The 25430-nt window shown below is 35.2% G+C and overlaps 1 protein-coding gene across 1 annotated transcript; it reads right to left on the bottom strand.

The window, feature by feature from the left end:
* Window positions 1–16246: 16246 nt before the first annotated feature.
* On the bottom strand, window positions 16247–17550 carry LOC133051727 (nucleophosmin-like). The gene has a single exon (XM_061136320.1). The coding sequence runs from the start codon at window positions 17450–17452 to the stop codon at window positions 16568–16570; it is 885 nt and encodes a 294-aa protein (XP_060992303.1). The 5' UTR covers window positions 17453–17550; the 3' UTR covers window positions 16247–16567.
* Window positions 17551–25430: the final 7880 nt, after the last annotated feature.

The raw sequence follows: 25430 nt of genomic DNA, 5'->3' as shown, positions 1-25430 counted from the left end.
GCTGTGAAAGTGCTGCACTCAATATGCCAGCAAATTTGAAAAACTCACAGTGGCTACAGGACTGAAAAGGTCAGCTTTCATTGCAATCCCAAAGAAAGGCAATGCTGAAGAATGCTCAAACTACCATACTATTTCACTCATCTCACACACTTATAAAGTAATGCTCAAAATTCTCCAAGCCAGGCTTCAGCAATACGTGAACTGTGAACTTCCAGATGTTCAAGCTGGTTTTTAAAAAAGGCAGAGGAACCAGAGATCAAATTGACATCTGTTGGATCATCGAAAAGGCAAGAGAGTTCCAGAAAACCATCTATTTCTGCTTTACTGACTATGCCAAAACTTTTGACTGTGTGGATCACAATAAACTGTGGAAAATTCTGAAAGAGATGGGAATACCAGACCACCTGACCTGCCTCTTGAGAAATCTGTATGCAGGTCAAGAAGCAATAGTTAGAACTGGACATGGAACAACAGACTGGTTCCAAATAGGAAAAGGAGTACATCAAGGCTGTATATTGTCACCCTGCTTATTAACTTATATGCCTAGTACATCATGAGAAACACTGGGCTGGAGGAAGCTCAAGCTGGAATCAAGATTGCCAGGAGAAATATCAATAACCTCAGATATGCAGATGACACCACCCTTATGGCAGAAAGTAAAGAGAAACTAAAAAACCTATTGATGAAAGTGAAAAAGGAGAGTAAAAAAATTGGCTTAAAGCTGACCACTCAGAAAACGAAGATCATCGCATCTGGTCCCATCACTTCATGGCAAATAGATGAGGAAACAGTGGCTGAATTTATTTTGGCGGGGGGGCTCTAAAATCACTGCAGATGGTGATTGCAGCCATGAAATTAAAAGATGCTTACTCCTTGGAAGAAAAGCTATGACCAACCTAGACAGCATATTAAAAAGCAGAGACATTACTTTGCCAACAATGGTCCGTCTAGTCAAGGCTATGATTTTTCCAGAAGTCATGTATGGATGTGAGTGTTGGACTATAAAGAAAGCTGAGCACCGAAGAATTGATGCTTTTGATCTGCTGGTGTTGGAGAATCTTTTGAGAGTCCCTTGGACTGCAAGGAGATCCAACCAGTCCATCCTAAAGGAGATCAGTCCTGGGTGTTCATTGTAAGGACTGGTGTTGAAGCTGAAAGTCCAATACTTTGGCCACCTGATGCAAAGAGCTGACTCATTGGAAAAGACCCTGATGCTGGGAAAGATTGAGGGCAGGAGGCAAAGGGGACGACATAGGATGAGATGGATGGATGGTATCACCAAGTCAATGGACATGAGTTTGGGTAGGCTCCAGGAGTTTTGAAGGATAGGGAGGCCTGGTAGGCTGCATTTCATGGGGTCGCAAAGAGTCGGACATGACTGAGCAGCTGAATTGAACTGAACTGAAAATTATTATGATATAGACATTATTAAAAACTATGAAAATATTGAATTTATCAAAGAAGTAGGGAAAAGAAATACAAATAAATCTAAGACTGAAATCCAGAAAGTAGGACAATAGTAAGAATGAGGACAAGAAACTGAAAACAGCCAATAATTTAGAGGCAAATTAGGTGAGTATGGTGTTCCAGAAACAAAGTGAAGAAAACATTTAATCTGGGAAGGACTGACCATTTGTATCCAAATTATATGAAGACAAAGAATTAGTAGTAAGCCTTAACAATGCCCAGATAACCTTGATAAAAATATTTTGGTGGAATTGTTGGGTCAGATGCCTGATTAGAGTGGGCTCAATAGAAATTAGAAATTTGGAAAAGTACATAAGATCTAATGACAGAAAACCTTTAAGGAATTTCCTTGCAAAGTTGAGCAGGGAAATTTCAAGGTAAAGTAAAAGGTGAGGTCACTTTGCAATGCAAAAAATTACAATATGTGTGATGGTGAAAATGATCCAATATGTAAAAATAATTATTCCAAAGACATTGTGAATGTGTGCTTCCATATCTCAATCAATTTTTATCCTTCAAATATCTTATCTAATACTCTAATACTTTTCTTTATAATACTTGTCTGCATTCATCAAATTAGCTAAGAAGATCAAAGATCCTTCTCTCTGGACATTTAAATTAACATTATAATTGAGTGGAAATACTGGGAATTCTTTTCAGCATACTAGAAGAAGGGGAAACTTTTTTCAAATTTATAACTTGTGTCTTTTACTTCCTAACAACAGTTCTACTTGTGATAGATATGTTCAGTGCGCATTGAGACATTGAGGAGATTCAGTTACTGGTACCATGTTATCATTCCTATGATTTATATAAACTGTTCTTTACCAGAGCGAGTCCAAAAGCATTTACCTCTGGTTAACCGTGGGCTTCCCAAGTGCCTCAGTGGTGAAGAATCTGTGTGATAATGCAGGAGATGCAGGAGGCATGGATTTGATCCTTAGGTCAGGAAGATCCCCTGGAGGAGGAAATGGTAACACACTCCAATATTCTTGCCTGGAGAATTCCTTTGAGCCTGGTGGGCTACAGTCTATAGGGTCACACAGATTTGGAGAGACTCAGGGAGTGAACACAGCACAGTAGTTAACTGCAATAAAGTGAAAGCCAGGTATTTTCTGGGATAAAGTACAGAAGAGTAAGAAAATTTCACATACAAGAATGGTATCTGGTGCTCAGTTAAAATGTCTCATTTTAAATTCATTTTAAGTAAACTGTCAATAATCTTTTTACCTCTCCCTCTGCCCCCAAATTTCACTTTCTCCTTTTACATTGCATTCTGAAGATATATGAATTATATTTCTCACACAAAACCGGATTCAAATATTCTTTTCTGTAGACCTCCTAAATATACAAACAATTGGGCACCTGTGTCCATTTAAAAATATGTTCAATTTGAAAAAAAAAATATGTTCAATTTGACTATTTAAGACACTACTTGAGGGAACTTACTGGCTGTCCAGTGGTTAGGACAACATGCTCTCATTGCGGAGGGCCTACGTTTGATTCCACCCCTGGTGGGGGACTAAGATCCCACAAGCTGCGAGGCACAGCCAAATAAACAAATAAACTGTACAATATTGTAAATCTATACTTCAATTTAAAAAAATGGAAATAAATGGAAATATCTCAGAACTGTGTATGCTCGCTTACCACAAAATATTGATGTTACCTTGTAACTAATAAGCTAGGGCTCTTTAATGAAATAAACATTGTTGCTTCACTGACGTTCATGCAGTAACTATCAATTAAAATTTCAAAAGTTCTAAAGATAATTTCTACCTGTTTTAAGCATCAAAACATCTTCTGCTTCTCAAATAGACAACAATGAAGTCTGGCAAAACTTAATGCTTCCAAAATTTTCTCAGGAGAACATCAATACAAATGTTTGCAAGGTGTTATTTTGCTCTGTTTTTCAGCAAAATCCATCTAAAGTATATCAAAAATGTGTCTAATAAGTTTCAAAATCTGTTTTTTAATTATTTGTCAATTATTATACCATGAAGACTTGAAAGCATTTCTTATACAGTTCTAATTGAGCTTTCAATCTTATAATAAATAAATTAATAAATATCAATAATAATACATATTAAAGTTTAGTTGAAAAATGTCTTTTAACTATATGGCCGTCTGTAGTGGATTCCATGAACAAAAACTACAGAACCTCAAATATTTCAGTTATACTTAGAAACTATTCATTCTAAGCTTAAGGGCAGATCTGAAAACTTCTTAGCTTCACTAGAGAATATACTGATATATATCAATATATCATCAGTCAGTTCAGTTCAGTTGCTCAGTTATGTCTGACTCTTTCCGGCCCCATGGACTGTAGCACGCCAGTCTTCCCTGTCCATCACCAACTCCCGGAGTTGCTCAAACTCATGTCCATTGAGTCAGTGATGTCATCCAACCATCTCATCCTCTGTTGTCCCCTTCTCCCCCCGCCTTCATTCTTTCCCAGCATCAGGGTCTTTCCAAATGAGTCAGTTCTTCTCACCAGGTGGCCAAAGTATTTGAGTTTCAACTTTGGCATCAGTCCTTCCAATGAATATGCTGGACTGATTTCCTTTAAGATGGACTGGCTGGATCTCCTTGCAGGCCAAGGGACTCTCAAGAATCTTCTCCAACACCATGGTTCAAAAGCATCAATTCTTCAGTGCTCAGCTTTCATTATAGTCCAAATCTCACATCCATACATGACTACTGGAAAAACCATAGCTTTGACTAGATGGACCTCTGTCAGCAAAGTAATGTCTCTGCTTTTTAATGTGCTGTCTAGGTTGGTCATAGCTTTTCTTCCAAGGAGCAAGTGTCTTTTAATTTCATGGCTGCAGTCACCATCTGCAGTAATTTTGGAGCCCCAAAATAAAGTCTCTCACTGTTCCCATTATTTCCCATCTATTTGCCATGAAGTGATGGGACTGGATGCCATGATCTTAGTTTTTTGAATGTTGCACTTTAAACCAACTTTTTCCCTCTCCTCTTTCACTTTCATCAAGAGGCTCTTTAGTTCCTCTTCACTTTCTGCCATAAGGGTGGTGTCATCTGCATATCTGACGTTATTGATATTTTGCCCTGCAATCTTGATTATAGCTTGTGCTTCTTCCAGCCCGGCATTTCACATGATGTACCCTGCATATAAGTTAAATAAGCAGGATGACACTATATAGCCTTGATGTACTCCTTTCCAATTTGGAACCAGTCTGTTGTTCCATGTCCAGTTCTAACTCTTGCTTCTTGACCTGCATACAGAGGTGTATTGGTATTCCCATCTCTTTAAGAATTTTCCATAGGTGACCTCATTTATTTATAATTAGCAAGTTATCATTTTGAGTACGTGTATGTGTTAGTCACTCAGTTGTGTCCAACTCCTTGCGACTCCATGGACTGTAGCCCACCAGGCTCCTCGGTCCAAGGGATTTTCCTTTCAAGAATACTGGAGGGGGTTGCCATTTCATTCTCCAGGAGATCTTCCCAACCCAGGTGCTGAACCCAGGTCTCCTTTATTGCAGGCAGACTCTTAATCGTTTGAGCCAATAATGAGGTAAAATAGGAAAATTTACCCCAAAATTTTGAATTATGCAAACACTAACAACAATGCGTTAATGTAGAGAATGTCATTTGGCTGATTCCATTCATCCAGTATCAGCTTGTGTCTCTGTAGAGTGATTTTACTTGACCACCTTACTCATTTAGTTTCTCTCCAACCTTTTTCTCTGTTTTAAATTCCCTTATTTTCCATTACAATACTGTCCTCTTTGTTATTATGCTCTGCCTCTTTTTCTGTTGTATATCTACCTTCCAAGGCTCAATGGGAAAATTCTAAATCTGTCTTCTTCACCTTGCATCCAATTCCTAGCACAACATCTGGTGCATGATAAAATAATTATTTTTGAATGAAAATAATAGATAAAGTTTAGTTTCCCAAAATGTTTATGGTTCATACGTACTGTTACATTTATTTGCATGACAATAAAAATAGCTATTGTTAACATTCTTTTTCTTATCTTAGGGTTGGCAGTAGCATCTTGGATATCCCTGGTTTTCTTTGCAATTCTATTATTTCTCCATAATCACCCTATAACCTCTTTTCTATGGCCCTTTTCTCTGGGATCTAGCTATGCATAGCTATATAAATTCTTGAGAAAATATTACTATAGTAAAACCTCAGACTATAACCTGCAGGACACTCACTGGTACTTGAGGAGTATTTTATTTTGTTACTTATGAGATATGGGACTTCCCTGGTGGCTCAGATGGTGAAGCATCTGCCTACAATGCGGGAGACCCAGGTTTGACCCCTGGGTTGGGAAGATCCCCTGGAGAAGGAAATGGCAACACACTCCAGTACTCTTGCCTGGAAAATCCCATGGATGGAGGATCCTGGTAGGCTACAGTTCATGGGATTGCAAAGAGTCAGACATGACTGAGCGACTTCACTTTCACTATCTTTCTTTCACTTATGAGATGACTAATACGAAGTTCATCTTATTAAGGTGACCAATTAGTTGCATTTTGCTTAGTCTATTGAGCACTATTCCAATCTCATCTTCCTTGACCTCTTAACGGCATTTGATATATTCATTCACTTTATCCTTCTTAACATAATTTTATTGTAGTCTTGGTATGGCTTTGCTCTTACCTCTTCGATTCCTCTTTGATTTCTTGATTTTCTTTGCTGGCTCCCTTCCTCTACCTTTTCTCTAAATTTCAGAGATCAGTTCTCAGAAATTGTCTTTCTTATCTTTCATTCTACATATTCCATAGGTTTAGCTGCTTTTAATATGCCAATAAATCCCACATGTCTCTCTCTTAAACAGACTCCTTCACCTCTCTTCTCTTTCTATTTTAACTTCAGACTAATATATCCATCTGTGTCATTGAGACATCCACAGAGATGAACCAGAAAAATGTTTAACTTATATCCCCAAATGAATGCTTGGTATTCCTTTATAAATGTTTTCTTTTTCAGTCATTTTCATCTCAGTAGATGGTTCCCAGCCAGGCAAGACCAAACCCTAGGAGTCATCCTTCCTCATTCCCAACATACCAACTCTATCACCTGATTAGATAAATTGCATTTCTAAGTCACCATCACCTCCCTCCTGAATGGCCAGTACCTCTGTCTAAATATATTCTCAAAACAGTAACCAGAATTATTTTTACAACATATATCAGATTATATCACCCTCTTGATATAAAATGTCAATAGTATCCCACTCTACAAAATTTGGAAAATAAATAAGTGTACTACAAAAATAAAAAATTAATTTAAAATTATTAGGCCATTCTATCTTCTGTCTCTATCTTAATGTATTGATTATTTTATATTCAAGATTCAGATATGAAATTAGCCTGTCCATTTAACTTCTGACCTAATTATATTACTATTATTAGCTCCCAAATGTATATATATATACATACAATGGAATAATATTCAGCTTTAAAAAAGAAGGAAATCATACCATCTGTGACAAAATGGATAGACTTGAATGGCATTAAGTTAAATGAAATAAGTCAGTCATAGAAAGACAAACACTGCATAATTCTACCTATATGAGATATCTAAAATAGTCAGACTTATATTAGAAAATAGGATGGTGGTTTCCAGGGGTTGGGGAAAGATGAAAATTGGGAGCTGGTCTTCAATGGGTATAAAATTATGCAAGGTGAATAAGTGTTAGAGAACTATTGTACAACACAGGGCCTATAGTTAATGATATGGTGTTCTGCCCTTAAAAGCCTAAGAGGGTAAATCTCATGTTAAGTATTCTTACTGCAAAATAAAAGACACAAGGCAATTTTGGAGGTGGATATATTTACTACCTTGATTGCAGCGACAGTATCATGTGTGTGTGTGCTCAGGTGTATGATATGCTCAGACTCATAAAACTGTATACATTAAATATCTTCAGTGGTTTATATATCAATTATGCCACACTAAAGCTAACAAAAATGCTGACATGGAAAGACTGACTGATTATGGATGCAAGTCAAAGATACGAATGGAGAGACTTTAGAAAGAGTTATTGTGATGGTGTTTGTGTTTCTAGTTAGAAAGTGAAATTCTCCAGGCCAGAATACTGGAGTGGATAGCCTTTCCTTTCTCCAGGGGATCTTCCCATCCCAGGGATTGACCCCACGTCTCCTGCATTGCAGGCGGATTCTTTACCAACTGAGCTATGAGGGATTCCAGACTCTAATACTTGGGTGAAGAGATATGTAGTCAACATAAGGGAAAACTGCTTCCTACATCATCCATGTCTGCTTTCTTAGTTTTGTTCATTTGTACTGGTGATTCTTCTAGAGATCATAAGATAACTAATATAGCATTTGTCTCTGGTTTTCATTGATATTTCAATGGGATAAGAAAAGAAAGTGAAACAATATTGCTAATTAGTGTCCCTTCTAATAAAATGGCCTCTTTATTAAACATATGGCTGTAAAATAATACCATGACTTCTATTCCCTGTTTGAGTCTTATAGAAAACAATCATAATGCTTTCACTTTTTTAGTTCTGTTAAATTCTTCTAAGGACTGTCTAGGTCTGGAGACAAGACAAAAATCAATGTTAGATTATAAAATAATCTTGGTAATGTTTTCTAAATTTTCTCGTATGTAAATGAGCATATACTACTTGTAAGGCTGTTTCAAAGTTTTAAGAGATAAGGGCCTTGTGACAATTTCTGACACATGTTAATCACTCAATTAATGTGCTTTACTATGATGATTTTTTCGCTCAAAAATGTATCAAGCTGAAAAACAACCAGCTTCTCTTCATACTGTTAGATACTTAAAAAAGAGAATATATGTGTGTGTGTGTGTGTGTGTGTGTTTGTACATATAATTACATTTGTAAATATAAGTGATTTTTGGAGAATAGAATAATGCAATATGTACTTTCACTTCCCAGAAAAGGTGTTACTAAATTACTGTTATGACTTGAAATATATAGTATCCACACTTGATGAAATACAGGGATGTTATCAGTATCTATATACATGGACAAAATGGAAATCTTAGAGATAGCCTCAACTCCTCCATCTTATTTATTTTAATTAGGCAGCTAATCCCAAACTATCTGTCGAGATTTATCTTCCTCCCCTAGTCCATGTTCCCCTTGTTCCCCTATTTCCCATAACAGTTCTTATAACCATGGTAATATGGATTCTTGTTCTTTCTACATCTTAACATAACATCTTTCCAGTGTCTAACTATACATGTCCCCTCACTCTATTTGCTCAAATATGTAGGTAGACATAAAATGATCAAATATTCCCCCTCTCCTCATATCCCAACTTTTGTTAAAGTAACTTTTATTGAGTATGTACCATGTATCAATCACCTTGCTAATACTTACCTTAACTATAATGCAGGGTTCTCTTGATTTACTGGATATAAAACCTGGGGAATGAAGATGGAGTTTAAACTGTGTCCAAAATCACACAGTAAGGGTTCAGACTTAGGACTCCAAAGGCTATACTACAAACAACATTTATATAACTATTGTCAGAGTCTTTTTCTTCATTCTACACTAGTTTTTATATAGTTAACATTGTGATCTATTGAGTATTCTGTCTTTCTTACTAGATAATAAACATCTTGAAGGAAGGCATGGGGTTTTACTAATTTTTGTACACTTGGAAACTTACACAGCATTTGACAAACAGTAAACGTTTGTAAATATTTTGAGTTGCTGCTTGAAATTCTATCACATCTTGCTTTGGCTGGATATTATGGTAGAAAGATCCCGTATTTTTAATAGCAGGATCTGAGCTTTTATTTTAATATGTACATAGTTGTGTGTTCTTCAACAAGTCAAGTCACTCAATATCCCCAAAACTCAGTTTTAAAAGTCTCTCAAATGGGAATAACAATAGTAGTAATGATAATGAGAAGTTTACGTTTTTGGCATAGCACGTTGCTCAAATGACAGCATATAAATGGAATAAAATCCTACTTAAGGAGATACTCTAAATGCAGCTGTGCATGCATATGCTTGCTCAGTTGTGTCCGACTCTTTGTAACTCCATGAACTAGGAGTCCACCAGGCTCCTCCGTCCATGGGGATTCTCCAGGCAAGAATACTGGAGTGGGTTGCCATTCCTCCTCTGGAGGATCTTCCCAACCCAGGGATCAAATCCACATCTCCTGGGTCTCCTTTATTATCTCCTTTATTATCTCCTTATTATCACTGAGCCACCAGGGAAGCCCCAGATGTGGCTGATACAATCAAAATGAATAAACTGGACCCTCTCACAAATGTCAAATAAAGTCAGTAACTAAAATGAGGGTATAGCTCTAACAAACACTACATTCTGCTTTCAGGATTAAAGTAATTCTAATAGATGTTCAGTTCAGTTCAGTTCAGTCACTCAGTCGTGTCCGACTCTTTGCAACCCCATGAATCGCGGAACGCCAGGCCTCCCTATCCATCACCAACTCCCGGAGTTTAGTCAAACTTATGTTCATCCAGTCGGTGATGCCATCCAACCATCTCATCCTCTGTCGTCCCCAGAGTTCACTATTTTTTCAAAGTGTTATCTTTGGGTATAAAATGTGTGGAAATAGTTTATTTTCACATTTGCCCTAGTATAATATGCATACAGACTCACCAGGGGCAGCAGATTCTAATTGCAAGCCTAATATTTAGGAGAAAATAACATTGTCAATTCAAGATAGAAATAGCACTGAATGTCACAAACCTATATTGATGTAGAAGATCTACATCATTACCATTTCCTGTATTACTTAGAATCTGCTGGTGGAAAATAGGAGCTTCTAGGAATCCTATGAAATTGGAAGGGTGTGAAAACAGGGGCTATAGGTAATTAGACTAAGAATTACTAATCATTGCAAACTAATGAGAAACAATGGTAGGAATCCAGGTTTCTGTGACATAAATCCAGTGAAATTTGAGAAGCACACATTTGAAAAATTTCTTAATCTCTCTAAGCTCCAACTTTTCATCTCTAAATGCAGAAGGCAACGTCTACATTTGCTTAGTTTTCCTAAGTATGTTGTAAACCACTAATTGGAAAGGATTTTGAGATTTGTATGAAAAATGAAAAACATTTAAATTTTTTATTTAACATAAACAATATATTTGGGAAAAATGTAATTTTGAGTTTGCCAATTTCAAGGACTAATGCTTTTAGAATTAAATATTCTAAATACACAAAGGAGAACTGTAATATCAAAATCAATTTAATACTTGCAGTTTGCATCTAAACAAAAAGACAGTTACTATGCATTAGGCAAATCAAATAATTTTTTTAATACTATGAAATAAAAACACCATTCTTGATGTATGAGAAAAAATGTGTTTCAATGTTTTCACTCTAAAGCTCACTTTTTAAATATTGATATTAAATATTATTTGTTAACTTTTATTAAGTATGATTTTATGAAACATACTGCTATCATTAAAGGAAAAAAATTATAAAGAGTTGTCAAAGTAAGAAACAATAACTTCATGAAAATATGACCTTTCTCCATATCTAAAAAATTTTCATTTTTCACTTTAAGATCATAGGAAACAAATCTCATCTACTAAATGTTTATTTAGATCACTCATTTTTATTATTATATGTTACTTATAATGTACTCCATCATTAATCTTCTCTAAAGCAGAAAATTGATTATATATTAATTCAAATATTTAAGAGTAAGACCTTTAGTCAAAGTGGTGAAGGCTTCCCATTCTCCAATGATTTACTGGCCACTTTTAGTATTAGACATTACTGATTTACCTATCTGAATGGTTATGCATTTTCCTACATATAGATGACCACTTAATTTTTAATGTAAACGTTTATCTTTATATGGTACTATGTCTTAGCATCCATTTCAATATGGTGCTGTAGAAATGGAATAAAATGATTAACCTACTGACTAATAGAGTCCAATGTGACACAGCTGTCTACTACTAAGATGCTCTGTACCTCCTAGCCTGCTTGAGTCACCTTGACCTTTAAGGATGAAATAAAATGAGTCATATTTCATGTAGAATAAAATCCAGTGTCTATATCCTTTTTGAGGATCCTTAGATATTTTACACCTGCTTTCCTCACCCACTAGCTTCATTTTCTTGCCTTCTTGATCCTTAATCTCTCCTTACTATCTCACTTTTGTGTAGGGTATCCTCCCACATCTTAAAGCCCATTTCATCTTCTTCCTGAACAATTTTGGCACCTCAGAATTGATACTTTGTCATACAGAGCTATTTAGTTTCTTTCTGACCTTCCAGAGGGTGCCCCAAAGATTTTCTCTATCATGTGATTGTAGTCTATCAATGTATTTTCTTTAACAAATGGCCACACATCTAAGAATACCATGCTGAGATCTTAGGAAGCAAACATGTCTGTGTAAGTTGTGACTAAATAGCATTTTCTCAGCTACATATATAATTCCTAGAATCCATGACACCTCTAATGGTAGATGATATCATAAAATTAATGATAGCTTTAGTAGGGCAAAAGAATAAAGTTTTGATTTTATAATTACTCACTGGTTATTAGACATACTTGGATTTTACGTGTTTCTGTGTTTATCACTGTAGTGTATGTTTACTGCACAAATTATTTGTTATATGAGTTCATGTTTTATATAACAAAATTATAAGGTAGATGCCATCTCTATTTTATAAATGAGAATATTAAAACTCTAAGTAAATGTGAATTAACAATTTTATTTCAAATGCTAGCTGAGATAGAGTTTAGCATGGATATTTTCACTCCAAATCCAGAAATGTTTCTAATTATTATTAGAATAATTTAGAAAATATTGGATCAGTAAAAAGTTAAAGGAACACATTTATATTAACTAATATCTAAGTGGTAAGAGCATAAATAAAGAGTTTGGGAGATGTAATGTTGAGAAGATGAGGCGTAGAAACTTGACAATGTTAGTTCTGATAATTATTAAGGAAATGCTTCACTGAGGGTGGAAGGCAGAAAATACTTGACTATAAAAGGGAAAAGCTAAGGTGAATATATTATGGGAGGGAAATTCTATCTAAAAGATATAACACACACTTATTCTGTAAAATTCTTAATTAAATCTTTGTATTTCTATATAGACCACTTATCAATCACCATGTTATAGGTTTTCACTGCGATGCCTTTCTATGTAATCCAATCATGTCTGGAGTGGTGTATCATTATGAAATTGGTTATATTTTATTCTCCCTGTTTCATATAGCATCACTCGAGGATTTAGTTAAGAAGAAACACATTGATAAAGTTCATTTTTAGGCCTTTGGAAGAAAAATACATTAGTATTAAAAAGCCCACAAAATACATTGGATGAGTTTCCTCATGATGCTGATGCTGAGAAAGGCTTTTCTGTGTCTAAACTTTCACTGATATGTTTATAGTTTGAAAATATGATATTAAATAGGAAAAGCAGTTGCTTTAAGATCATCCTCTCATGGTGATCTCTAAGGTTCTTCCATCTCTAAGTTGATGTATCTAAGTTACTGACTTTGGAAATATAATTTCCATTTGAAAGTAAACAATCCTGAAGATCAAAGAGAGTAGTCTCTCCAACCTTTATTGAATACAGGCACCCAAATCAAATAATGAAAACTGTTTGATTGACTAAGATTAGGAGACCTAGAAAAGAGCCGTTCTGCTTGCCCTTTGCACCAGGAGTTAAATATGAGAAAAGAGAGATAGCTCGTCTATAGACAGTGGAAGTTGTAAGGACCTCCCACCTGACCCAAGTCTCAGGTCTCTGAGAGCTCTGAAATCAAGCCTGATAACTCTGGCTCTGCTGGTTGCCAACTTGAATACGCTATCATTATTAGCCTTAATAATAGTTGCTTATCAAGTTCACCCAGGACACTAAGAAAATTTAGAAAACATTCACGAAGCTTTTCAAAATCCAGTCAGTTATACACAGAATAGTTTAAAATTAACTTGTTCCCTATTGTCCACTTAAATTTATTTTAATTATAGAAATTTGTATTCTTTTCTTGAATTCAGCCAGTTAAACAATATAATACTAAATGATGAACAAGGCGGGCAGATCCATCATAATGAGAGGAAGATTACAGCGAGGATATATTCCAAAATGCTATTCAGAGGTCCTGTATTTCCAAAGTCCACGGAGACTGTCTATAGAAAACCACTATTCCCATTTGTTATTAATGGTTATAAAAGGTTATATTTTGTGTTGGGACATAGCCTTCTCCACAAGTTAAAAGTCTGCAGTTTAGTATATTCTGTATTTTGAATCATAATAATGATAATTTTTTAAAAGCTATATTTCATAAATTATCATTTATATGTAATTTTTATTGTAGGTCATATACCCACTCTTCTGGGGGCAAACCACATACAACTACTGATCAATGCAGGAGTGGAGGTACAAAGTCAAGGTTCCCTCTTTTAATTTCAGCCAATTCTCAAGGACATTCCAGCATCAGAGCTCACCCATGGAACTGGCTTAGACTTGTCTTGAGACTGTCAGAATCCTTCCCTATCTTCTTTTAGTTTCAGAGGTTACTCTCTGAATATAAAGGTATATACTACATAATTAAAAATAAAACAATTCTTCAACGTCAGTTTTACCACATGGATGCTGAGCAAAGAGGGAAGAAATAAGGCCAACAATACTCAAATATTTCAATGTCACCTAAAAAATTAAGCACTGATTATTTCACTAAGTGTTCAGTCTTAAGTGAATAATAAACATTTTCAGGCATTTTATGAAATTTAAGTATTTCATTATTTCAAAATTTCATTTAACATTTGAGGGTAAATTTTATATATATATATAAGCTATGCTGACTTTTCCTCCTGAGACAAGTATGTTATTCAAACCCACAATGGCTTATGCGTGAAATAGTCACCATAGCTTTCCTTTAGAAAGATAGGGGGTTATTACATGCAGCATGTATGAAGCTGGTTGTTTTTTCCATATTCTAACCTCTCTCTATCATTCTCACTCTATTGGAAGTTGTTGTAGGGGAATTGATGCTGTTTTCCTCAAACACAGCTTCTGATTCTGAAGGACACCAAAGTAAACTGAAACATAATCTCCTGCCCTCTGGTCAATACAGATGTTTCATATGTAAAAGCAGTTGCTACTACCTGCTTGTCCCAAGCAAAATAAGGCCAAGATATGTTGTCCCTTCAAGCCATTATCCTTTATTATCTATTCATTTTGTCATAAGTGAGCCCGAATGGTTTATGGAAAAAGGTTGACAGGGAAAACTAGCAGAAAAATAAATTTGTCCCTAGCCCCCAAATTTGCAGATTCTGCTCAACAGAATGAATGAATGCAGTGGATCACACCTGACTTCCTAGGAAGTCACATTAGTGACTACACACTGGTATGTGAGTATCTTTCCCACCACCCCTGCCCCGAGTCCCATCCCAAGCACTTTTTCTCCTTTTCCAATTATTTTCTTTTCAACCAAATACAATATTCTCCCTGGGAAGAATAATGATAAATACATGGCTTTCTATTTGTAAGATTCCAGGGATGTTGTTCTCTGGCACCCCTTATTGATGGATACCTCTTGTAATTGCCCTATTGTTCTCCTCTTTATGTATAACTAGGTCCATACTTGGATCCAAAAAATCCACTGTAACCAACATGGATACATTATGCTCAATTTTAAGAGTTTTTTCCTATTTTCAGATCAATATTACAGTTAAGGGTTTTCTGATATTAATCAGTTCCATGCTAAAAGTATATGGGAGACAGAAGAAAGATGCAGAAGGGACACACGTAAAGAGCAGGTGGACCACTCATTTCTGGAGAGGTTTGACACAGGGATGCAGTTAACAATTCAAGGGTATCAAGTATGAAACATGTTAGCTGACAAAGTCTGCAAATTAATGAAAAAGTTTCTTTATCACTTTCTAGTATGATAAGTCTTCATTGCCTTGTTTTACTTGAAGCAATGCTGATTTTGCCTTTATGGATACAGGGAATCTTCCTTCTTGGCAGAGGAAAAAACAGAGGAATTGTAGTTTAAGCTAACCAGGTTAAAAGAGACAACACAGAAAACACAAGCTTATATGAACATTTTACTTCTAAAAATGTCTATGTCTCTGGTGTTTATCATCATTGTATCCCCAGAATTTTGTAAAGTCATGGTGCATACTAATTTCTCAGTTAATATGTGTTTATTGATTGAATTACTATTTTGACAAGAGTGTTGAATACGAAGTAAATATAACTTGTTTAATACTTGAAGGGTAATATTACTTTTGATAAAATCCAAATCCTATAAAAGTTTTCATACGAATATTTGAAAACACAGAGGAAAAACACTAAAAGGGTGGTAGAGAATGGTTTTTATAGGTTGGGTTCTTGAGAGGTAAACTCTTGAACTGATATTTGAGTACAGTAAGTTTACTGGAGGGTAACCTCTGAAACTAAAAGAAGATAGGGAAGGATTCTGACAGTCTCAAGACAAGCCTCAGCCAGTTCCATGGGTGAGCTCTGATGCTGGAATGTCCTTGAGAATTGGCTGAAATGAGAAAGAGGGAACCTTGACTTTATACCTCCACTCCTGCATTGATCAGTAGTTGTATGTGGTTTGCCCCCAGAAGGGTGGGTATATGACCAACAATAAAACAGCATACTGTAGCAGAAGGTCAAGTCTTGAAAAGGACACAGAAGGCTGTCAGCGGCCAACAGTCTGAGCAGCTGGAAGAATGAGTGAATCAATCCTGAGGAATGGATCTGGACTCCGGTGTTATCCACCATATTGAAAATGAATAGGGTTCAGAGGGGATTTGTAAAAATTAGGTTTTGTTTTTTTTTTACTTTATTAAAATACTGAGTTTATTTCACATGTATATTTTTGTCTCCCCACCATTTCCATCTGTCTGACCACCACTACTACTATTCCTATCATAACATTCCATACATACTTAAAACCAAGCAAAGGGTGGAGTTCCATCTTTAAAAACTAAACAGGCATTTTGGACAACACATTCTTGGTAATGGAACGCAGACAACATTTATCAGACACGGTAGGGAAAGTTCTCACTCTGCATTATAAAAAGGACAGCCAGATATCAACTGTTACAGAAATGAAATAAGACGGAAAATTTTTAACAAACTGTTTAAACTATTTTCTTAAAGAGACTTCCTCCACTGCCAGAGATCTTGAATAGCCTCCTGGTCAGTCATCCGGAAACAATTCTTCACATAATTGATAAACTTGGCTTCCACTTTGGGAAGGGAACCACCTTTTTCTATACTTGCTTGCATCTTTGCTTTAATGTCTTCTACAGAGCTAGGTCCTTTCGGTGTTTTAGGTGTTTTTTCCTGTTTTTTGAAGGATTCTTGACCTTTTGATCTTGGTGTTGATGGTTTTGAGTCTTTTCCATTTTGGTTCGATTTTTGTGCATTTTTGGCTGGAGTATCTCGTACAGATTTCTTTACTGGAGCTTTTTCTTCAACTTCCTCATCAAAATCGTCATCATCATCATCGTCTTCATCATCATCGTCGTCATCTTCATCATCATCGTCATCTTCATCAGCAGCAAGCTTTACTTTTTTCTGGGGAACCTTGCTACCACTTCCAGGAGCAGACCGCTTTCCAGATATACTTAGGAGTTTCACATCCTCCTCCTCTTCATCTTCTGACTCTGCATCTTCCTCCACAGCTACTAAGTGCTGCCCACTGATATGCACAGGCCCTGAACCACACTTCAACCTTAAGACCACAGGTGGTGTAATTTCAAAGCCCCCAAGAGAAACCGTTGGCTGTACAGACATTTTCAAAGTTGCCAGTGTTACTTTAATTGGACTGCCTTCATAATTCATTGCCTCTGCTTCAACAATGTGTAACTCATCCTTTGCTCCAGCCCCTAAACTGACCATTCTTAAAGATAACTGGTGCTCATTTTCATCATTATCCACCTTGAAGTGATAATCTCTGTCAGCCTTTAGTTCACAACTGAAAAGATAGTTCTGGGGCCTCAAGGGGCTCATGTCCATGTCCATTGAATCCTCCATGGGTTGGCGGCACGCACTTATGTGGGAGAGAAGCCGGACGGAATTAAACGACTACTATTCGAAAGAGCAGCCGCGCAGGACGGAATCACACCAGGGAAAGCAAAAATTAGGTCTTTTGAGAACAAATATTATACCATTGAATAGTGACAGATACTCCAGAGAAATCAAAGGCACAGTGATGTAGTAATGTGTTCAAGGGAATACAAGAATACATTAGATATAAATTACATATAGTTTATATAAGATATATATTTATATAAGATATAAATTAGATATAAATTTATAATTCATCACAATAATATTAATAATAAGATAATAGGAGTAAAGAGGATTTAGCAAGTGCTAGTTTTGTATCAGAGTCCACTTAATTATTTTACATATATAGTAAAGTCAAATATTATTTATGGCAACCTGGATAAAAATTATTAATTCACAAAACTCATAGTATTTCCTTCTTTTGGCCAGACTTCTAAAGGGGAAGAGTTTCTTTATCTATATATGCCCTCAATTTCTCCTTTGCTGTAAAAAAAATATGACTGGGATATTAACAGAAAATAATGAGAAATTTTTGGAAACAGAATAGATTAGTGGCTTCTGGCAAGGGAGTATAGTCAGTGGGAAGGAGATTTATAGCTATCAAAAGTCAATACAAATAATTTTTATGGTGATGTAACTGTTTAGCATCTTGAATGTAGAGACAGATACAAAAAATACATATATAATAAAACTGTATAAAGCTAACCACACACAAACTTCTACACACACAAGAGCAAGTGCACATACACACACACAGACACATACAAGTAAAACTGATGAAACCTAAATAAGCTGAAAGGATTGCATCAATGCCGACAATATTGTAATATTGTACTATAGTCTTTGCAAAATGTTACTAACAGGGGAAACTGGATAAATGGTACATGAATCTTTTTATTATTTCTTATAATTTCATGTAAATTTAAAATTACCTCTTTAAAAATTTCCATTTAAAGTTGAAAAAAATAATAATATGAGTGGGCATTTTAAAGGGTTAACTTCTATTTGAGTTCATATTATTGACTGCCACAATAATTTAGGGTTAAACTGAAAGAGATGTTGGAAATACTAAACTATTATCTAGAAGGCTTCATTATATCCTGCTTATTTCTTCTGTATACTGAGCACAGCACCAATTCTATAAGCAGTCAAATTAGGGTTAGCAGTTAAATTCTATAAGCAGTTAAAAGTGATCCCTATTTTTGTTGAGAAATATATATTTTTCTTTTTGTAGGTTTTGTCTGTTGGAACTTTAAAATAAATACACATTTATCTCACGTGAATTACAGTTTATGGTTATAATTTGAGAGCAGTGTGGAAACCTAGTGAGGGCTATCCTTGAAAAAGTCATTGTTGCCTCTTTTTTTGCCAAAGGAAGAGGTGACTCTACAGCAGATAATCTAATAAGAAAATTAGGACTGCAGATGCAAGATGAGAAATGTCTGTTGGTAAAATCCAAACCAGGCACCAAAACATAAAATGTCTTCATTCTTTTTGTTCACGTCTCTTCTGCCTCACTCATTCATCTCCTCTTTCCTCTGTCTTCTTTTTTCATTTTTAAAAGTGTTTCTAAATATCCTTCTCTTTCATAATTTGCTTTCTCTTCTTTATATCTCTTTTCTTGGATTTGCCTTCCCTTCCACTTCCTATCACACAATAATAGTGTCCATACTTAAACACAAATGCAGTCATTTAATGTTTATCATTTTATCTTCATCATGAAATATAAACTAAGCCCTCTCCCACATTCTTCTATCTCCTCTTAAAAAGCACTTCCTTGGGGCTGGACACTAAGCTCCAATTCGATTGTAATGTTTTCTTTTTTTCATTTATTTTTATTAGTTGGAGGCTAATTACTTTGCAATATTGTAGTGGTTTTTGTCATACATTGACATGAATCAGCCATGGATTTACATGTATTCCCCATCCTGATCCCCCCTCCCACTTCCCTCTCTACCCAATCCCTCTGGGTCTTCCCAGTGCACCAGGCATATATATGGAATTTAGAAAGATGGTAATGATAACCTTATATGCAAAACAGATAAAGAGACACAGATGTACAGAACAGACTTTTGGACTCTGTGGGAGAAGGCGAGGGTGGGATGTTTCGAGAGAACAGCATCGAAACATGTATATTATCTAGGGTGAAACAGATCACCAGCCCAGGTTGGATGCATGAGATGAGTGTAATGTATTTTTACTTGGTACATTTTTGTGTAACAATAATGCAAATTATGATACATTTTTTTCTGAAGTTCTTAAGTTTACTTTTTATGAAATACATCTTTAAGTTTATCCTTAAGGATATCTCATTTCTTTGTCAAATTTATATCACATCTTCTAGTTTATTTTACAGTGTAGGTTATTTTTATTTTATAGACTCAGAATTTACTTCCTCTCAGCCATTCCTCAGTAATTGTCTATTCTCCTCATGCGGGGCTACCCAAACTTAGCCCACTAGAGATCTTTGCTGGATACCATCCAACAGGCACAGGTCAGCATCCTGTTGTGATGATTACAGATGTTCTCATTTCTGATGAAAGAGGAAAGAAGCAACAATCCACAGTTAGCTATAAGTCCCAGTGTACCTGCTTATCTTGATGGAAGTAGATAACTAGCTGAGTGGTCTCGAAATCTAAGGCTGAAAAACTGTATCTCCCTGGATATGCATTTGGCCAATTTAGCTATAGAAAAGTTATAATTTAGAATCATCTTTTCATCCATATAAGTATGAGATAAAAGCTGCTTTTTTTTTTTTTTTTGGTTCTAATTAACTTTAATGTGTTTCTTTCTTGGTTATTCCAGATGTACTTAAGCTGCTGCATCAGTTTATATTCCTCTCTCTTTAACAGATTTGCGGAATCTAGATGGAAATCTTTCTAAAATACTTCAAAGCCCAAATTTATTCAAAATCTACTCTTCGGAATAATCAGAAAAAAAATATTAAAAGTGTATTCAAAGGGAGAGAAGCGATTGAAGATTGCAGTGAAACCTAGTTTATAATTATTTATTTAAAGGTCATTTTCCTCTGATTTCCCCAGTGGCTAACAGAGAACAGAGCCCTTCAACTCCCAGCAATAATTATAAAGAAGGACAAAGTGCACTAAAGTTCTTGATATTGTGTACTTAGGGAACAATTCTGTCCTCAGAGACACATTTTTTTCCATATATAAATTCATAAAAAGATCTTTCAATTCATTCGAACTCATTTCAAGTGCTATTTTTAAGAGTCTCTCAGCTGTATTTAATAGTTTAGAAATCTATTTCCCCTGACTTTGCCCACAGTGACAGTTATTAATATTTTTATTTAACAATTTCAAAGCTCCAAAGACACTGAATATATTATGTAAACTCATATTTCTGATACAACAGATGCTTCATAACCTCAAAAGTAAACAAAGTATGTTCTTAAAGTAATTATAAGTGGAAGTCATATACTTTACTATCACAAATAAACCAATCAACACCAAAATAAACACTGGTCAGAGGCCAAAAAAAAAAAGAACAAATTGACAACAATGTGGGTGGAAGAAGCTAGAATTTTTCTAAACATATAAAAGACAAAAGAAAAATAATTACCATAGAGATACATATTTAAAGGCACATTATTACTTTGAACAGAATGTTAGAACTGTAGAGTTGCAAGGCACTTACAGCAGGGATTTCTAACCTTTTCAAGAGTCAAAACTCTTTTGAGCATCTGATTAATGCTGTAAGCCTTCTCTTTAGAAAAATGCACAACGAAATACACTTAAAATTTTCGTAACCATAGGTTGTTTAAGGAAAATGTGAAGATCTCTTGCAGAGCATATATTCTAGGTTTAAAATTCCTGCCTTAGATGTAACCAGCTCATATATTTTATAAAGTGCATTAACCTGCTTTATAACAAACGTAAAAGACAATCTGATCTTTCTTAAATACTTCTAGCATCAGGAAAGTCACTACTCTCCAACATGCTTGATTTTTTTGGACAATTATAAATGTCTGTATTGTATTAAACTGGTCTGATTCTTTTAAAATTCTATTTATTGCTACATAGTTCTGAAACCTACAGTTACACAGAATAAATCCCTTTTCACGTGATAGCCCTTATACATAATATACAGTTGAACAGCCTTAGTTTTCCTAGTATGCAGGCCAAATACCTCCCAAATCATCCATCAATCCTCATAAAACCTGATTTTTCAGTACCTAAAAATTCTATTTTCCTCTTGGTATTTCAATTTGATAATGTCCTCCTTAAAATATAGCAATCAAAGAAGTGCACATGTGACTTGATCAACTAAGAATCTGTTTTCCTTAGAATAAGAAATCAAAACATGAAAGTAGAGAATTGATCACCTCTTCCTCCCAAACCTCAGTTCCAAAGAATGGATGAAATTAGGAAGAACCAAATATAATAAGTAGTTAGGATCTCACCTATGTAATTATCAAGGGCTTTGAGGCAGAAGAAGATAATGCTATTAGCCTCCTAACTCTCTCCTTATTATTTTATTCCTGCAATCTCAGGGAATCAGGGCAAGAATATTATGGCAGTAAGGAAAATGGAAAAATATAATTACATTATATCCTAGATGAGTAAAATTTATATTAATTTAAGGGAGTAGTCAGTATGGAGTTTCAAAAAAAAATGTATGATTTTCCAGTATTTATTCATGCATTGGCTCTAGGGTGCATAAATGATACAGGAATGGCCTAGATGAAATATCTCTCAAGGTTATCTTTTTGCTTTCCCAATTTGGTGGCCACCATGAGACTTTGTAATTATTCATTTGATTTCTCCAAAGGCCCTACTCCTGGATATGAGATGCCCTGGGTAGAAAATATCATTCCAGGTACTTACTTAAATCTAAGCCTCATTCCCTTACCATGACCACTGTTATTTAATTCAGTCAAAATGATGACTCATACTTAGCTTGAGTACATTAAAAAAATTGAATAATTTTACCCTTTTTATTAGGTCATGCCTTTTTCATATTGCATTTTTCAGTTGAATCTTGTACATAAGAACAGAATATCATCATCAATGTGTGATTAAAGTTCTGTAATAGACAGCACGAATCAAGTTGTTTGTATATAAGTTTAATAGTACATCTGCTAGTAGTTCTAGTACATAAAAAAATTGATGGTGCTAGTGGATAATCATAGTTGAGATTGCTCCTAGTATCTAAAATTAAGGAGAAACTAAGCTTTCATCAGTCAAAAACTTAATTCTTATCCTCATTAATGTCATTGAAAAGTATATTAAATAAGGCAAGACTGAGCAAGACAAACAGAGATATGGCATAATTTGATAGGGTGCTATTAGGGACCTTGGCTTTTGTATTAGATTTCAGAGGCTGCTATGACAAATTACTATGCCCTTGGTGGATAAAAACAACTAATATTTATTTTCCTACAATTCTTTAGCTTCTCCAACTCCTGACTCGGGTGTGCACATTTATCTCAATGACAAAGAGCCCCAGCTTTAGCAGGATATTCACTTTACCAAGCTCAGAGGAAACAACAACAGACATAGTTCTGGTCTGTCCTGATTGTCTCACACTTGTGCTTGTGAGCTCCAACTTATTCTCACTCTCTACATTTTGCACCCACTTTCTTTACTTGAAAACCTGACCTGTGGACTTTCAGCTCCACCAACATCTAATATAAAGACCAACAACCTCACAGATACAGCTTAACCAGCTCCTTCATTGCATAAGATAGAGTTCAGAGGGTGGAGGTGAGAGCTATAGACATCATAAAGGAATGCCTAACACTTTCCAGGTGGATTTCAGAATTTCTATAGAACAGTGAATGGCTCCCACTTTCCCCCATTTTAACAGGAGCATCTGTAGCATTTATCTCAAGATCGCATCACCATTTTATGTTGGATGTGTGGGGCAGATGGCTTATTGCTTTAGTTTCACAGGTTTATAAAATGAGAAAGACTGTACAGCAATATCTGGATTTAAAGAACTACACCCCAAAGGGTCATCCATGCCAGAACTTAATTTACGTGATAAGATCTTGGATTTTGAGATGATGTAACAAAGTAAGTCTTTTGTGAAACTTCAGAGGGAATGGGTGCATTTTGCATGTGGGGGAGATGTGAACAATTGAAGATCAGTAGGCAACCTCCCAGATCACCTCCAATGACTCTAACTTTCTCATATTTTTGTCCTTGTATCCTTGTGAATCTTCTACCTCTTCAGTATGGATTGCATTGAGTGACTGGGTGACACATTGGCAAATATGATGAGATATAACTTCCAAATTTAGGTTACAAAAGGACTGTAGCTTTCATCCCTGCTCTTTTTCTCATTCTGGGGGAAGTAAGCTGCCATGTTGTGAGTAACCCTGTGAAGAGGACCATATGACAGTGAGCTAATGTCTCTGGTCAAACTGAGGCCTTCCAAAGGCTATCTGAAGTAGTTTGCGAGCAATTCTACAACTATCTAAGTTTTCACCTGAAAGCCAGAGTCCTGGCCAATATCTTAAGTATAGTCTCATGAGAGAACTTAAAGCAGAAATGTCAAGCTAAACCATGTGCAGATTCCTAAGTCACAGAAATTGTGAGATAATAAATGTTATTTTAAGGACCTAAATTTTGAGGTAATTTGTTATACAATAACAGATCACCTAGTACATTGAAACTCTTTAAGGATTATTAGCTAAATTTGCAGTGCTTCTACAAATGGAAAAATTTTAACCTTTATATACTACTTTTACCTCTCCCATATTTTTATGTTATGTGAGAAATCTTCTCGGTATTATTAAAATGTTATTTTCTTATACCAACAATATATTTCAATTAATTATGAATGTACCTATTTTACTATCTTATAACTAATATACCTTAATTTTAAAAATTGCATTAATCTTTGAAATCAACCTTACTTGTCCAGTCAATATTCCTTGATATAGAAAATATTTTAAAGTCAACAAATATATTTACTTTCACTTTCATTATTCTTATTGATTATATCTTACATCCTTGGGATTACTTCCTATATGTTTAAATGTTGACAATCTCTTTAATAATCTACTGTATATTTATATTTTAGATTAATATCAGTCTTACCAACTTATAGTTTTTTACATTTAAAAAAAATCTAGATAGCTTTTAGCAATCTCTATGCCTTGATTATTTTGGAAATCAATGTCCTCTTACTGGTATCTTCTATTTTCTGTGACAGAGAAGATGGGAGGACATGGGAGATGTGTAGTGCTGGGCTTAGTCGCTCAGTCACGTCCAACAGTTTGCAACCCCATGGACTGTAGCCGGCCAGGCTCCTCTGTCCATGGGGATTCTCCAGTCAAGAATACTGGAGTGGGTAGCCACGCCTTCCTCCAGGGGATCTCCCCAACCCAGGGATCAAACCCAGGTTTCTCGCCTTTTTATTCTTTCAGGACCCTGGTAACATTAAACCATTTCACCCTTTAAACAGTGTTTTTATTTTACTTTCTAAACATCACTGAAATAACTCTATTTTTATGTTATCATATTGTATCACATACCTCGATGCCTTTAGTATATTAGAGTTTTAGTTGGTTGGTTGATGTGTTTGTTTCTACACTACACGTGAAATTGCTTCATGCAATGTTCTTCTTTGTTTTTGTTTTTATATTTCTTAAAATTTCATAAATATCTTTTTCAAGAGCTACTAAGATGTTAATTTGGCTTCTGAATCTCCTTCCTTCTCGTCTAAAAAAAGTAAGTCTTCATTATCCTAATACAAATAAATTTGTGAGTTATTCATCTTGATGTATTCTTCTTCCTATGTTGTAACATTTATTATATTTATTTTATGTGTTCTTCATAAATTATTTAAAAACTCATATATCTTTATTTCACTATATTACATTTTTGAGCAAAGAATATAACACCAGCGACCTAATTTATATTTCTTTCCATTGTGGTTCATAAATATGCAAGCATTTATTGGTGACATAAATGTA

This window comes from Dama dama, chromosome X (genome assembly GCF_033118175.1).
Source record: "Dama dama isolate Ldn47 chromosome X, ASM3311817v1, whole genome shotgun sequence".
Lineage (NCBI taxonomy): Eukaryota > Metazoa > Chordata > Mammalia > Artiodactyla > Cervidae > Dama > Dama dama.
This window is presented reverse-complemented; position numbering and strand designations above follow the sequence as displayed.

What these genes read in the sequence shown, in the direction of transcription:
- LOC133051727 (XM_061136320.1), bottom strand. Translation starts at nt 17,452, where the DNA reads ATGGAGGATTCAATGGACATGGACATGAGCCCCTTGAGGCCCCAGAAC.